The sequence below is a fragment of the Amia ocellicauda genome, chromosome 13 (genome assembly GCF_036373705.1).
Source record: "Amia ocellicauda isolate fAmiCal2 chromosome 13, fAmiCal2.hap1, whole genome shotgun sequence".
Classification (NCBI taxonomy): domain Eukaryota; kingdom Metazoa; phylum Chordata; class Actinopteri; order Amiiformes; family Amiidae; genus Amia; species Amia ocellicauda.
Window position 1 is genome coordinate 13450762 of NC_089862.1, and position 14438 is coordinate 13465199.

At 44.2% G+C, this 14438-nt stretch overlaps 3 protein-coding genes across 14 annotated transcripts in view; 1 reads left to right on the top strand and 2 right to left on the bottom strand.

The window, feature by feature from the left end:
• Positions 1-6662, top strand: part of fryl (furry homolog, like) — a 129977-nt gene extending 123315 nt beyond the window's left edge. For 8 of the 11 annotated variants that reach the window (XM_066719950.1, XM_066719945.1, XM_066719941.1 and 5 more), the window contains 4 exons: positions 1833-1850; positions 2726-2836; positions 3451-3638; positions 3766-6662. In XM_066719950.1, the coding sequence (XP_066576047.1) occupies positions 1833-1850; positions 2726-2836; positions 3451-3638; positions 3766-4024 (576 nt within the window). In that variant the 3' untranslated portion in view covers positions 4025-6662. The remainder of the gene's footprint in view (positions 1-1832; positions 1851-2725; positions 2837-3450; positions 3639-3765) is intronic. The other 3 variants (XM_066719943.1, XM_066719944.1, XM_066719951.1) reach the window with 1 other exon arrangement.
• A 1097-nt stretch (positions 6663-7759) lies between these two features.
• zar1 (zygote arrest 1) lies at positions 7760-9437 on the bottom strand. Of its 2 annotated transcripts, none has more exons than XM_066719954.1 (4): positions 8722-9437; positions 8460-8530; positions 8274-8348; positions 7760-8140 (listed from the first exon to the last, which is right to left on the bottom strand). In XM_066719954.1, exons 1-4 carry the CDS (start codon positions 9409-9411, stop codon positions 7984-7986), a joined length of 993 nt encoding a protein of 330 aa, XP_066576051.1. In that variant the 5' UTR covers positions 9412-9437; the 3' UTR covers positions 7760-7983. The 2 variants fall into 2 exon arrangements, with proteins under 2 accessions (XP_066576051.1, XP_066576050.1); XM_066719953.1 differs by having other exon boundaries at positions 8438-8530.
• A 171-nt stretch (positions 9438-9608) lies between these two features.
• slc10a4 (solute carrier family 10 member 4) lies at positions 9609-13995 on the bottom strand. The gene is made up of 3 exons (XM_066719960.1): positions 13317-13995; positions 12210-12420; positions 9609-11329 (listed from the first exon to the last, which is right to left on the bottom strand). Exons 1-3 carry the CDS (start codon positions 13850-13852, stop codon positions 10799-10801), a joined length of 1278 nt encoding a protein of 425 aa, XP_066576057.1. The 5' UTR covers positions 13853-13995; the 3' UTR covers positions 9609-10798.
• Between the last annotated feature and the right edge of the window lie 443 nt (positions 13996-14438).

Sequence of the window (14438 nt, forward strand, 5' to 3'; positions counted from 1 at the left end):
CTTCCATGATGTAAATAAAAGCATGATGCCTGTCCAGAACTCTCTGATGTGTATCATTTTATGCAGATATAATTGACATTCTCTCCTTTTTACTAGTCGGTGGATGAACCTTTCAGTTCCTCAAATTCAAAACCCTCTGGGCCTGGATTACTGTAAAAGATCACTCAGACCAACCCTGCCCTCATACTGTCATACTTGTCCAGTTACCTGACAGTCATTTTCAGATTTCTATTCTGTAAAGGGGATCCTAACTACACACCTTGTCAGAAGATGTTATAAACCCCAGCTTTGTAACCGTGTATTGTTTGTTGATTTGTATTGTGTATATATAAAAGCCCTCCACTTACACTATGCCTTACACTTGAATTGGCTAGTTATTAGATTAGCTTTATTCTGTAATCAGGTGCTTCTAAAACAAGTCAAGAAATTCTTGTGTAATCACAATATTCCATGTTGTGAAAATGTGGCCTTTTTCTGCTTCATCCAGGGGAACTGTTACCAGCCTACTTCATTACTTAAGCAATTATTTTCCTTGCTCTTTTGTTCCAAGCTATGCTGAATGTATTAGCTATAGCTTTTTTTTTTTGTTTTTCCTCTTAAAGATTGAACCTGACATTCTCAATAAGACTATTCAATATCGTGTTTAAAAAAATATAGATTTGCAATAGAAATGTTTGTCCTCAAGCCCTATACTTGATTAACAACATTAATTTATGTTCAGGACAACAGTAGGCTTATATTGGATTTATTGAAACTTCATGTTTATTAATTGGAAAAGCACACTGGGGGTGAACTTTGTAGCTTTTGTATTTGTAAAACCTGAACACCCCTGGAATTGGTCTCATTCTCAGAAATCCTGTGATGAGATGCAGGTTAACTACAGGAATCGATTATGACATTGATGAGAATAACAATACATTATCTGTTAGTTCTTGTGTAGGTAAGGGGGATGGTTCCCTTGAAGATAAGTCAAGATTAGTGGCCCTCAGAAGAATGTAAACCAGTGAAAACAAAAATGAAATTTAAGCCAACAGTAAATTCACTTAAAAAAGGAAATTAATGTCTAAATGTCTAATGGGGATGAAAGGTACCACACACAGAGCTGTGCACGAGACACCCTAGCTGCATGTCTTTCCACAGAAGAGAGAAGTGATGCAACAGAGTTTGTTTCCAGTGTTGTAGCACCACTGCTTTACTTCGCAATTGTGTTATTGCTATGAATTGACTGAAAAACCGACCATACAGCAATGGTTGGTGTACAGCCTTCAGTCTATAGATGTCTGTTCACTCCAAGGCACTTAATGGTGTTATATGCAATACAGAATAGCCTGGAGCCAATGTTTTTTTGCTACAAGAGTTCATGATGGTACATTGATGTGTTTAAAAAAAAAAAAAAAACAGAAAACTGGATTATGCAGTTCTCTCTCTATTGACTGATATGTTTATGACCCTGAAAAGCCACTGCCCCTTACCACAGCTTCTTGCATTATTTCTGAGCTGTATTTATCAGAACCCCTGAAACATGTATGTCCATTTCCAGGTGTAATATTTGCTATTGCATGAAAACTGAGAGAGTATTGTTGTCCTTCCCAGTCACACCAGTTTGAATTTATACCTTGAACATCTGGAGAGTCAACAGAGAATTCTGTGATCTCATTTCTCTCTTGTATGGGCTTCACTTCACTGTAATGAGTTAATTATTTTTGGGGTTTTTTTCCTCCCCCACTTTCTTGACATTGACCTTGTCTGTTCTAGTTTGATGTTGTGAGCTCACTAATTCTTGATCTTCTTCTTTCTTTGTGTTTTTGTGACCTGCTCATCCTCTTGCTTAGCAAATGGAAATTCTAGCAGTAAGTGGTTCTTGAATTTTGGACTCTCTAATCATGTCAGACAGCAAACTGACCTTCATTTATGTCGCGTCCATCCCTGTAATGCAGCCAAGCCTCCAGTGCCTGGCTTCTGTTCAGGCATGCCGTACCCCGCCCCTGTGCTGTGTTAAAACTGCACAGACCCGCCCCTAGCTCCGACCCTTTCTGTCAACACCCACTTACCTTCCTTTTGATAACTCACTCCAGTACCACATTTTGTAAGTTTGGAAAAATATCAAAACATAACGACTACCGTTTATTAATGCATTAACTTAAATGTTTTGGAAAACCTTAACATTATCCCTCATGACACAGTTTCCAGGACAATCTGTCATCAAGGAAATCCGTTAATCAAAGTAGAATACCCCAGAGAGCATGCTCTCTCTCTAGATTTTGCAGATTATTAAAATGTGTATATATAGACACACTGACACATTTTAAGAAGCCATGCTCATTGGAACTGGGATTATGCGGCAAATATTTAGATTTCTCATTTCATTTCATTTTTTCTGCATGCCCATTCCTTCATCCCTGTTTCTGAATGTCATTCATTACGTATCAGATTGGAATCCAGTCTATGCAATTCCTACCAGATCAAACACCACTGCAAATGCAAATTTCCATTTTTTACCAACAGTAGCATTGACTAGTTAGTGGCTGCCTTAGCATATCACATTAGCTGTTGCTAGTTGCCCATCAAGCTCTTACTCTACCTGCTTTATAACTGCCATTGCTTTCCCTGCTTTTAACAAGTGACCATCTTTTAATTCTGCTGATTCGATTTCCCACTAAAGGAACACCTAGAGTGATTTGGTTTGTGTGGAGTTGATATATGAATAACCGGCGTTTGCTTGTAGGAGCTGGAGCTGTGTCGGCGACTCTATAAGCTACACTTCCAGCTGCTGCTGCTGTTCCAGGCCTACTGCAAACTGATCAGCCGCGTGGACACCATCAAACGAGAGGCCGAGGTAAGGCTGTCCAAGAGGCAGAGCTGCGGGTCTCAGGGCAGGATTCACGCACAAGTGTGGCGCTGTCAGCTGCCGTTTGTACTAAATCATCACCGGTGCAGAAGTGTGGAAACCAAACTCACTAGATGGAGCGTTTTGAATCATTTAAGGTCAGCGGGGACAACACCGTGGATCATGATCAGGAGTTCGAGAAGAGATTCTCATCCCCGCCATTGTTAACTTTAATTGGTCTTCACAGTGTGGCAAAAAAACCTACATCGACAACAGGCACACCAAATTAATCTCAGCGCCAGAGCAGGGGGATATCTGTGCTGACAACCGTCACGCTACACTGGCCGCAGTTTATCCCGTCAGAGTGGGATTCAGACAGCAGTCAGTGAGAGACTGTGGCTTTAGAGGGGTTTAATAGGCCCAGCAGTTGCCCTCTCCCATCATACTTCGTTTTGTTTGTTTTTAATAAAAGACTCAAGGTAAACTGAGATTACACAACCCTTTAGTGTCCCCTGGCTTTAAAGTAAAAACATCAGTTTAGCGAGGTAAATTCTTTTTCTCAGTGGGGAAACATAAGCGCAGTGTGAGTGGTGTGTGGTGACCGTGCGGTGGGTGTGTTCCAGGTGATTAACATGTCTGAGGAGCTGGCTGTGCTGGAGAGCTGCCTGAAGGAGGCCGAGGCCACGGCGGGGAGCAGCGAGGAGGAGATTGCCCCACCAGAGAGCAGCGCTGAGGCCGCCATCCACTCGCTCATCGAGACCCTGAGAAACAAAGACTTCAGCACGGCGCTCACGCAAGTCAAGGCCTTCAGGTACGGGAGCACAAGAGCTTCTTTAGACCCCGTCAGATTGTACACACTGCGAGTGCTGTGATTAGGGATGAATATGTAACGAGTAGCAGATATTTCAAGCCGGTCTGTCCCCGTCTTGTCCTCGCAGGTCCCTGTGGCCCAATGACATCTTCGGAGGCACCACGGACGACGCTGTCCAGACCCTGCTGCACATCTACTTCCGCCACCAGACGCTGGGTCAGACCGGCAGCTTCGCGGTGGTGGGATCGAACCAGGACCTGTCTCAGGCCAGCTCCAAGTTGATGGAGCTCAACATGGAGATCCGCGAGTCTCTGCGCATGGTGCAGGCGTGCCAGCCCCTGGCCCAGGCCAAGCACCCGGACCCCGTCGTCAGCACTGGATTCTAAGCCCCCGACTCTCCCAGACACTGCCTACGGACAGTGGACTGCATCTCATTTCACCCCCGCCTGTCCGATGGGAACGTGGCGCAGGGAGGTGGGGGGGTCCTGGCCGCCTGCAGACTCCAGCACATCTCTCTCGGCAGTGGGGCAGGGGTGGCAGCAATACGAAAGACTTCATCAATAAGGGCTAAAGGATGTTTGGGAATTTTCTTTGACTTTTTTTTTTTGTTTGATTAACTCTCACAATAAGCCAACCGCATATTGAAGCGCAATAATATTGTGAACTAACAGCTGGAGGGTGGAGGAAGCAGGTGGAATGATGCTGAATAGGGAGCTTTTGGCGGAATGACCTGCGAGGCTTCCTGGCCTGCCAAAATAGATGCTTAAGCTATAGAAAATAAACTGGTAAAGTATGGCAACGCTTGTACAGTCCACATCGTATCATCCTCCAGACTTGACTGTACGGCATCACTGGGGCACGGGGAGGGAACTGTGCGCCACACTGAGGATAATGTGTCACAGGAGCGCGAGAGCGAATGTACGAGTGATGTGACTGTTCGTGCCATCTTTGGTTTATATAAGGAATCAAAGCATGCTTGAAAGGAAAGCACTGCAAGAATCTCTGTTTTGATAAATTTATTTTTATTAGAGCGAACATCCCTCTAGTGTGTAAATGATAGGATATTTAACGTAATTTTAAACTGGGCTTTCCCAGGGCTCTCAAAGAATTAATATATCTGTTAACTTTATTGAATTGCTCTCCAGTTAACGGGAGTGCTTCCCTGGACAGCATTTCTTTAATGAATACTGATAATAGCTAACCAAAAAGTAGCTGCCTCTAGAGACTTCATATATATATTTTTTTTTTTTTTGCTGCACACCGGCAACTTTCATTATGAAAATGTCAATAACTTATTTTACTCTGTAAATATTTTAGAAATGTATAGTGTAAAACCAGTATTTTTTTCTTGTATATTTGTGCAATGCACTGTTAATGCGGAATAGATGTATAAAGCTAATGCAAAAAAACAAGGAACATTCACTAATTTCATTAATTATTATCTATTCAAGACTTCATCAAAAAAGCCAAAATATTCTAACATTTCAATATAACCCGAACACTTGGCGAGGGGCATCAACTTTGTTGTGTCTGGAACGAACTACGCTGCTGGCATCTGATCTCACACAATGGCATTTTGTGGAAGACATGAATGTAGATCCTCCCTTCCTGCACATCGTTCTGAATGGCCCAGCGCTGTGACTCGTCTTTTCCTCTCCACTGTGATTTCCACTGGGCTCTGTACTCGGGAGCGTAGGATGTTCTCCATGTATCTTTAGCTTTGCATTCAGTTGGGGACAGGGTCCCTGTAAGTGCTAATAATGACAATAACTATTGATTGAAGGCACTGTGCACGTAGGTCAACTGCAGAACATGTACTGCTATCTTCAACTGCAGGATATTACTTACTAATAGGAACTATAGGAAACCATCTTGGCACATTATCAATCACTGTATTAAGTCCACAGATCTGATATTTGAACTCTTTCATTGGCTGTTTGGTACTTTTGAATGCTGTTCTTAATTATTTAATGAATATTATTTACTGGGAAATAGTTTTATTTAGAGGTGCATTACACTTATTTTTTTTAATTCACATCATCTCAAATACCAGCCTTCTTCCTGTATAGGAGAATAAACTGTGCTCATGTTTGTTCTGCAAATGTGTGTGGCACCAACCAGAATCAAGGCTTTGCTAGGGAAAGTTAAGGAGCAAAGCAGTTAATTAAAGCAGAGCCACTTAGGCAGACTCTATTACTATTGGCATATAAATTAAATTAATCATACTAAACATCACAGTCCGTAATAATAATAAAAGCTTTTTGTTATTTTTATGAACAGTCTTACTGTTATTCAAGCAATCGATTTTTAAATAATTTAACCACAAAGGCTCAGAATTCAAATCCCCACCTAGGGGCTCAACATGTTTGATTATTTAAATCCTTTCTCAGGACCATACTTTGTCAACCAATGAAACCCACAGGTTTGTCTTCACAAGATCAGGAGAACAAATGCAATTTAAAAAGGATTGGGTTGAAATGACTGCAATTGATTGATTGTAAACCTACTTTGGATGAGTTTTGTCTCCAGAAAATGCCTGGGTCCATCGCAAATACCTTTTTCTTCTCTATCCGTTTTCACGGCTCATCGCTCTCAATAACCGTGTGCAAATGGAGCAATTGAAGAGGATCACTCACATGGACTCTTTCCTTTCAGTTTCTTGCCATTATTTATTTTCAGGGTAATTAATTTTAATTATGAAAACATTTCAATCTGAGATCTGTGGATCCAGTACTATAATTTGTCATGTTATGTTCTTGGCCTTAAATGTCGGTCTTCCACCCATATTCATAAAGGTTTTATTTAATGTCAGTTATTGCAGAGTTTGGTCCACTAATTAGTCTATTATTTGCAGGACTGGAAACTGATGCTTTGGGACTTTAATTGTATAAGTCATCAAGACCTATGATATTTAATAATTTCTTCAAAAATAAAGGTGTAAATATAATGACTTATTTGTGGCTAAACGCAATGTTTATTTGATAGCAAAAGAGACTAAATAAAAGAAACTCTTTATAAACCAGGTTTTAGTGTCAGTCCCTGCCATTTCCTTGTGCCAGAAGATTCACATTATTTCTGTTGCCTTTTGTTGCTGTAGTACACTGGTGCATGGGCAGTGATATAATGCACATTTCATAGCATGTCTTTGATTAAAAAAACCTAAATCTTATGTAGATCTCAAAACATTTTAACCAAGACAAAATTGACTTTTTAATGAATTATATTTAATCACATTTTCTGTGACTACTGGGAAAAGGTGACTAACCTTTGAGTATTAACTTTCTGAAAACTTGAGTAGTCATAGTTTAATATACAGGTCTGGAAAAAAGGGAGACCACTTAACACTGATTTCTGAACTTGGAGTGGTCTCATTTTTTTCCAGAGCTGTATATACAAGCAATGCAAATATGACATTTAAACATTCATTACCAGGGTCTCCATTCCACACTGCTGCAGTACAATATATAGGTCATAATGCAACAGAGGTTTGGATTGTATTGGATTATGGGGAAAAAAGTTTGGGCTTTATTTATTTAGGCAGTAAAGGAAGTTATCCCAGAAAACATCTCTCTTAGGCAGGCAGTTCATCTTGATTTTCATGGTTAATGAAGGTTACATAATTTGTAATTTTACTTGGAAAACTTTCTTTAAAATTAAGCCTTATACCTTCACAGTAACTGCTGGAGAACCAAATGAATTGTACTTTAAATGGACCACATCCATGGATGTGGTCCTTGACAAGACGTACAGCACTGGGGAAGCAAAAGCACCTAAATGAACAGGACAAGGAGACTTCCTATGACCTAGATAAGATCATTCAGCTGCCATGTGCATTTAGCTGCTGAATCACTCACCGCACCCATGACTGCACTTGCCGATACACTCGGGAAATGATCAGGAGTAGGAAGCGGGGGAGTTTTCTCCCCTCGCGTTAGACTAAAACCCTAGAGGGCCACCCCTTACACCACTCATCTCAGGCCCAGATCCTTGTAGACCGTGGCAATAAAGAACTCCATCCGCAGTGGAAGCTCGTCAGACAAGTGTCCTTAAGATACTCCAGTTCTCACTGAAGAGAAGAGTAGAATCAGTTTAGAGATCTAAGCAAAAATGAACCAACCAAATGCACCAATTTCCATTTATTTAGTTCCTGCGACTTCTTTCCATGTAAAGAAACAAAAATCCCACACTTATGTTTTCAAAAAAAGTTGGACCAAAAAAATAAAAATAAAGTCTCCATTCATTGACCAACACAGTCTTGAACTTCATACAGCTTAAGCAATGGAGAGAAATGCAGCATCGCACTAGTCTTCTGAAAACAGCAGTGAACCAAGTCCTGCAGGAACCATCATGAAAGTAACCTAAATAATGTATTTAAAGCTGAAAGTGCTGTCGCAGGAGAGGCGCTTGCCCTTGCACCGCCCGCACAGGTCCTGCCGGTGCGGCCTCTTGGGGTCGACGTGGCGCATGGTCGTGGGACAGGAGCACCTGGACTGTTTGCAGGTCTGGCAACAGGAATAAAGCAGTTACAGAGGCAGGAGACACGCACTATACTAGGAAAACGCCTATTTATATGGCACAGTGAGCGGAGGGGCGGACGGGCGGACGGGGAACCCCCTCCCCTCCAGCGGCGCTCACCTGGCAGGTGATGTCCTCCACGCGGTACGGGTTATAGGATTTCTGGCACGTTCTACAGAATTGCTTGAAATAAACCTTAGAAAATCAGAAGTAAAAGTAATTAGTTTGAGTTTTACAAGAGCAATCTATTATGTACGCATTATTTATATAGTATGGTCATTTACTTTATTAGTTCCCTGCACACACCAGACGTAGGCGCTCTCCCATCGCAGATTGCAGTCCCTGCAGTGGTAATAGCCGTACTTCTGTTCCAAGAACTGCGGGACAAACGGGCGTTTTCACAAGGAAAGACACTGAATGCATTTCATCGTGAACTAGCGGGTGTATGGGTGGTACTATGCGGGTTTACTCATCACGCCTAGTGGAAGGACATCCCATCCGCTTCAAACGCTGGAAATTGACCGTGACGTCAGACTGCCGGAGAAACCCCCACCCGAGCCCCACGCACCTGGAACCTCACTCGGGCTTTGGACTTGGGTGCCTCCGGTGCGTCTTTCGGAGGGACCTCGGCTTCGTCCGGCGGCGCTTCCCGGCTGCTCTCGTCCGCCTCCGGGCTGGGCTTCTCCTCCGCCGCGGTGTCCGCCCGGTCCTCCACTGCGGCCTGGGCACGGCCTGCTTCTCCTGCGTCCTCGGAGGTACCTGGCGGTTCTGCCGGGGACTTCGTTTCGTCCGGCTCCTCCTCCAGGAAAGAGGTCAGCCTCCTGGAGGCGATGGGAGAGTATAGGGCTAGGGTCCGCGGAAAGCGCACCGTCTTGGCGATATTGCTGACGGGGCTCCCAGGGGCCTGGATCTCCTGTCTCCTCCTCCGCAGAGCCTCTCGTTTCCGCGCCAGGAGAGTCCTGGGGCCCAGCGAGCACTGCACGGAGGCGTCCGTTTTAGGGTTGACCTGGATCCCCACGTCCTTGGTGTTGGCCTTCCGCAGCCTCGGCGTCAGGTTGGGGTTAATCTGAGACAAGATGGACTTCAGTTGCGCTCTTTGGTGGTTGTCAAAGTACGTCTCCGCGTCCTCATAGCCGGACAGGTAACTCTTCTGCCGCCAGCCTCCGCCCTTGTGTTTAGGATTGAGGTATCTGTAAGAGTAGGGATTGTAGGAAGAATAAAGGTAGTTGTCCATTGACTTATCGTTGTACATAGCCATTGTGTTCAGCCAACGCACGCAGCCGCCCTGAGGACTTTAAATACCCCCAAAGGCGTAGCTGCGCTAATTAGTTAATTGGTGGGTGTGTCCGTTTGAGCAGTCGCTCATTGGACGTCTTAGCACTTAAAGCACTCGGGGGAAGCGCAGTGAGAGCCATTGTGACACAATAAAACTCAAACCAAATGATTCTTTCCACATTATTCGAGTTTTATTTGTAGAATATAATATAATACACATAAACTTATACATATGTACATTTTGTTCAGGAGGGCTCCCGTATTAAGCATGGATTTCATTCGAAAATGAACAGGTAACGTTGATGCTTTCAGACTTACATTCAGCACAGATTTCCACTCACTGTTCAGGTTAATGTGTTTATATGCTGACTTTCTCAGTGCTGTGGATACATGTATTCCAGCCAGCATAGTACCTTTCATTTGAATGCAATCTGCTGTATGTTGCATTTTAAAACACTCATGGTTTATTTGACATTTTTAATCAGAGATAACAATTATTAATTGTGAAGCACCTTAACAATAACTACACTTTTATTATTTTATATTTTCTGAGAACTCGCATACATTTGGTCTGTAATTATCCAACTGGGTCCTGGGCTGTCAAGCGCATCATGGTCCCAAAGCTCAATATTTACTTAATATAATTTGTTATATATTAGGGATATATTTACAGTATTTACTTATGAAATCATGTTAGAAGATGTCTTCTTTATTAGAGGGGTGTTTAAAATCCAATGAAACAACCACATAGCAGGGCTGTCCACACCTGTCTGTCTCCCAGCAGGGCAGCATTAACCCGACAAGGCAGAAGTCAAACCAAAGTAAGGGCCATGTCCAGCTGCTTCGCTGTTCTGACATTTCCTTTTCACAACTAGACCCGAAACTTATGCCCATCAGTGAGAAACGTGCTAATGGCTAATGACTAAAGATATAATTGGATGTATAGCGGAGTGATATACTTGTACACCTAAGTAGTCACCATGTTTACTTCACCAATGTAGATTTTGGACCACTTTAAAAGCATTTGCGTACCTACCCCCTATGTATTGCCGGTTATTCTCTATATATTGCCTATATCTCACACCTGAACTACAATGGTGGCGTTCATGTTGCGCTGATGTCCGCAGGTCTGCACGGATCTGCCCTGCTCCACCGATGGGATCGTGGGATTCTTGCAGACCTGTAGGAATCTGCGCAACATGACCGCCATCATTATAGGCAGCGTTGCAGATGAATCAGTCGTGCATCGTTTGGCCTTGCTGTGTTGAAATGATGGTATGGATGTGTCACGTCATAACTTTACATTAAACGAGTTGCTCTAAGTCACAGGTAGCCTATATGTAGTGATGATGGCAGGGTTGAGTCTCGGCCTATACTTGAGAGGGGCCTGGCCGGGTTTCCATCATGACGGAGTTGGGTTCATGTACAGTCACGGACCCGTACGCTGTGTCCACCCCGGCGTCCTCCTCTTTCAGTTTCTTGTAGGTAATGTCCGTGTCGTCGTCCTCCTCCTCCAGGGGCTCTTGTTTATGGAGCACGTCTTTCCTGTACATCTTGTACCCTAAGATGAAGATGCCGGCCTCCGCCGCCTGGAAGAGGGCGTAGAGCAGCGGGAACATGTACATGCCGCCCACCAGCTGCGGTGGGAAGGCCAGCTTGAGGATGGCGGTGCAGAGCTGCACGTTTTGGCAGCCGGTTTCCAGGGCCACGCTGCGCCGGCAGTTGGGCGGCAGGCCGGACAGGGAGGCCAGGCCGTAGCCCGCCGCGTAGCCCGCCAGCGGCATGAGCACCGCCACCGCGTACACCGAGGCCGGGATGCTGGCCAGCAGCTCGGGGCCCAGCATGGTCCCCGTCAGGATGAAGAGCATCACCAGAGTCACCAGCAGAGACCACAGGGAGACCTGGAAGACACAGGCAGGCCAGGTGGGACAACTGCTCACGGTAGTATGTGTATGGCTTTTGTATACATAGTGTATGAGTGAATCGACTGGGCTGGCATTGTATTAAGTGCGCAACATTCAGCTACCCTATATTAAAGCTCTGGGTCGATACACAACATGAATTAGTGTCTAAACATTAATTACACACAGTGATTGAGAGTTGGGTTGCAGAAATTGCTTTTGTTTTTAGCTCAGATCAAATTGTATCTATTCATGGTGGATTAACATATTGGACCCATTGTTTTTATACAACCAGTCTGACGTTCAGATGGAAATGACACTCAAAAGTTAACCAAACTAAATGAAACACTGTTTTTATAGTTTTGTAACCAGGGTTTTATATTTAACATGTTTTTACATTTACTGAATCAAGAAGTCATTCAATTTATCAACGTTTAAGGGTAAAATTATAGTTTTTCTTGTAAAGTAGACAGACACCACACATATACAACCACTATACAATTATAAGCGAATATAACAATTGTGTTAGTTCATAAAAACAACCACGGGCGAGGGGGTGGATTAACAGCCTATCAAGTGCATATTTTCAAATAAAAGCACAATCATTTAGGAATAATGTGATTAGGAAGAGATGTCCGACTATATGACAGAAACGTCCCCATGGTAAAGGTGCTATTATGTAAAAAACTAGCATGGGCTTTAATCAACCAATCCAGAATCCAGTGGTTAATCTGGACGTGAGGCAGGTGGTCCTAGACAGATCAAATCAGGTGACTGTCCTGGTCAGGAGATGCGTCCCCAGATGCTTAGACTCAGAAATCACATGCTCCCACGCAAATATAACCCAGGTTTTGAGCTCATTTTCCAGAGCCGTAATTACCTTTAAAATGATGTCGGCGGTCCTGTTGTAGCGGTACCTCAGGAAGACCCCCAGACCGATGGGGATCAGGGTGCTGCACAGAGTCAGGATGATGGCCCCGAAAGGCAACAGGTTGACCACCGGGGTGTTGATCCAGGCACGGCTGTAGATCCACAGGCACAGGGGCATCAGCAGCAGCGCCAGCACCGTGGACGAAATGGTCATGATGATACTGACGGGACACAGGAGAAAAGGTGTCTTCAGAATGTGTGAGCGACCTCAATAGCAAAGCATCAAAACCAATGACAGCCACTAGCTATACATGTATGAATGCATTCATTTTTAATCCCGTTACAACCAACAAGAGGGAAACTGCTTGATCCGTTGGCTGTGTTAGTGCCCTGCCTTCACTGTGTGGTGTTTTGTTAGGTACAATTTCACACTGGAATGAGGATTGTTAATTTTGGGATGAGGCAATAATTAACAATATGTAAAAATTAAATGCAAGCCGGTGTTGATTTGTAAAATACATAATAATAGTAAAAGCACAGGATAATTAATAAATAGGTCTTAATATAAAGTGAAATGTAACCATAATTTAATGATATTTATTCATGTATCATAGCTTTGTTTACGGTATAACAGTATGATTTTAGTATGAGTTATGGTTATATTTCACTTTTTATATTAAGACCTATTTATTTCTATTTATTTTGTGCTTTGCCATCAATTATGCCAGTTATCCAATTAACCTTGTAGCATGTTAAAAGATTGGATGTCGGACATAACCTGGGTTTTAAAATAACTACAAATATCCTTTTCTACGTATAACCTAGCATGCGGGTGTTTTAACATGTGCTTCTGTGTATTTATTGTTAATATGAAACTGGTATTGTTGAACATCCCTCGTCAGTAAATAGCCCTGTATGGTAAACTAGACATTTAAGGATTTTTAGTAGCTGCAGCATCGCAAAATTATATTGAAAAAATACACGATGCGTTGTTCGAGGCAGTTGCAACATAATATAGTGGTGAGACCAACACACACTTAGTCTGCACAGTGCTCTTTAAAAGGGTCTAGGGCTATCTCATAATAGTGCGTGATTGTTTGGTAATTGCAGTTGTTACCTGAGGTTCATCTCGCCATTGACCAGCAGGGACAGGATGTTGGACAGGTTCCCCCCGGGGCAGCAGCCGCACAGCAGCACCGCTATCGCCGCCACGTCGTCCAGGGAGAACATGAGCGCCAGCAGGAAGGCCACCAGCGGCATGATGACGAACTGGGACACCAGGGCCAGCAGCACCCCGATGGGTCTGCGGATGTGCTCGCCCAGCTGGTTGACCTCCACCGTGCACCCCAGCCCCAGCATGGTGAAGCACAGCACAATGCCCACGAACACGTTGATGCCATGGCTCAGGGGAGAATCCCAGAAGGCCACCATCAAATGGGCAGAGCCTGGCAGGGATGCGGAGGGCACGGGCACCCAGGTCCCCGGCGCGGTAGTCCTCACCGTGCTGGCCAGCAGAGGCGCCGGGTACCTGCCCAGGAGGTCCGTAGGGGGGCCATGCGTGCTGTTCATCCCGTTTTGCGTCCAGTTGAAAACTTCAGTGAAGCCCTGCGTTGCCAGCTGCCCCGTTTCTACTACACTGGAGTTCTCCATCATCGCAGTGGCAGAGTGTCCCCTGAGAGCCCGAGGGGGTCCGGCGTGTCCCTGTGCGGCCGTGCGGAGGAGACTGGTCCCCTAGCGGCTCTTCCTCATGATCCACCGCCAAGCGTCCGGGAACAATAGCAGTCCCACTGGGTGGAGGAAGCATTGACATCAGGGCAGGGCTGTCTCGCTGAAGACACGTCCACAGAGATGGTTTCACCCAGTGGAGGGGCTTCTCGGGGAGATAAGTGACTGTCGGTCGAGCAAATGCAGTGTTGCTGGAGGGGGGTCTGGTTATCATCTGTGAGGCGAGTGTGGCAGTCTGATGTGCGGTATCTTTTACTGCCGTGTGCTTTTTTCTTTTTCTGTAGTTTAGCCCTCTGGGAGCCCACATCTCTGAAGCCTCCACCCTTGAATGTGCCTGGTCATGACTTTCACTCACTACCGCTCATAGGGAATTACTGTAAATCAGTCCAATCTAGGTGGTTTAGATTTTGATGCTATATCTAGTTTTTAGATGTGGTATCATTTTACTTAATGTAGTTTAAAAATAACACATTTTGTATGATATCATGATTTAATTAATATATATATATATATA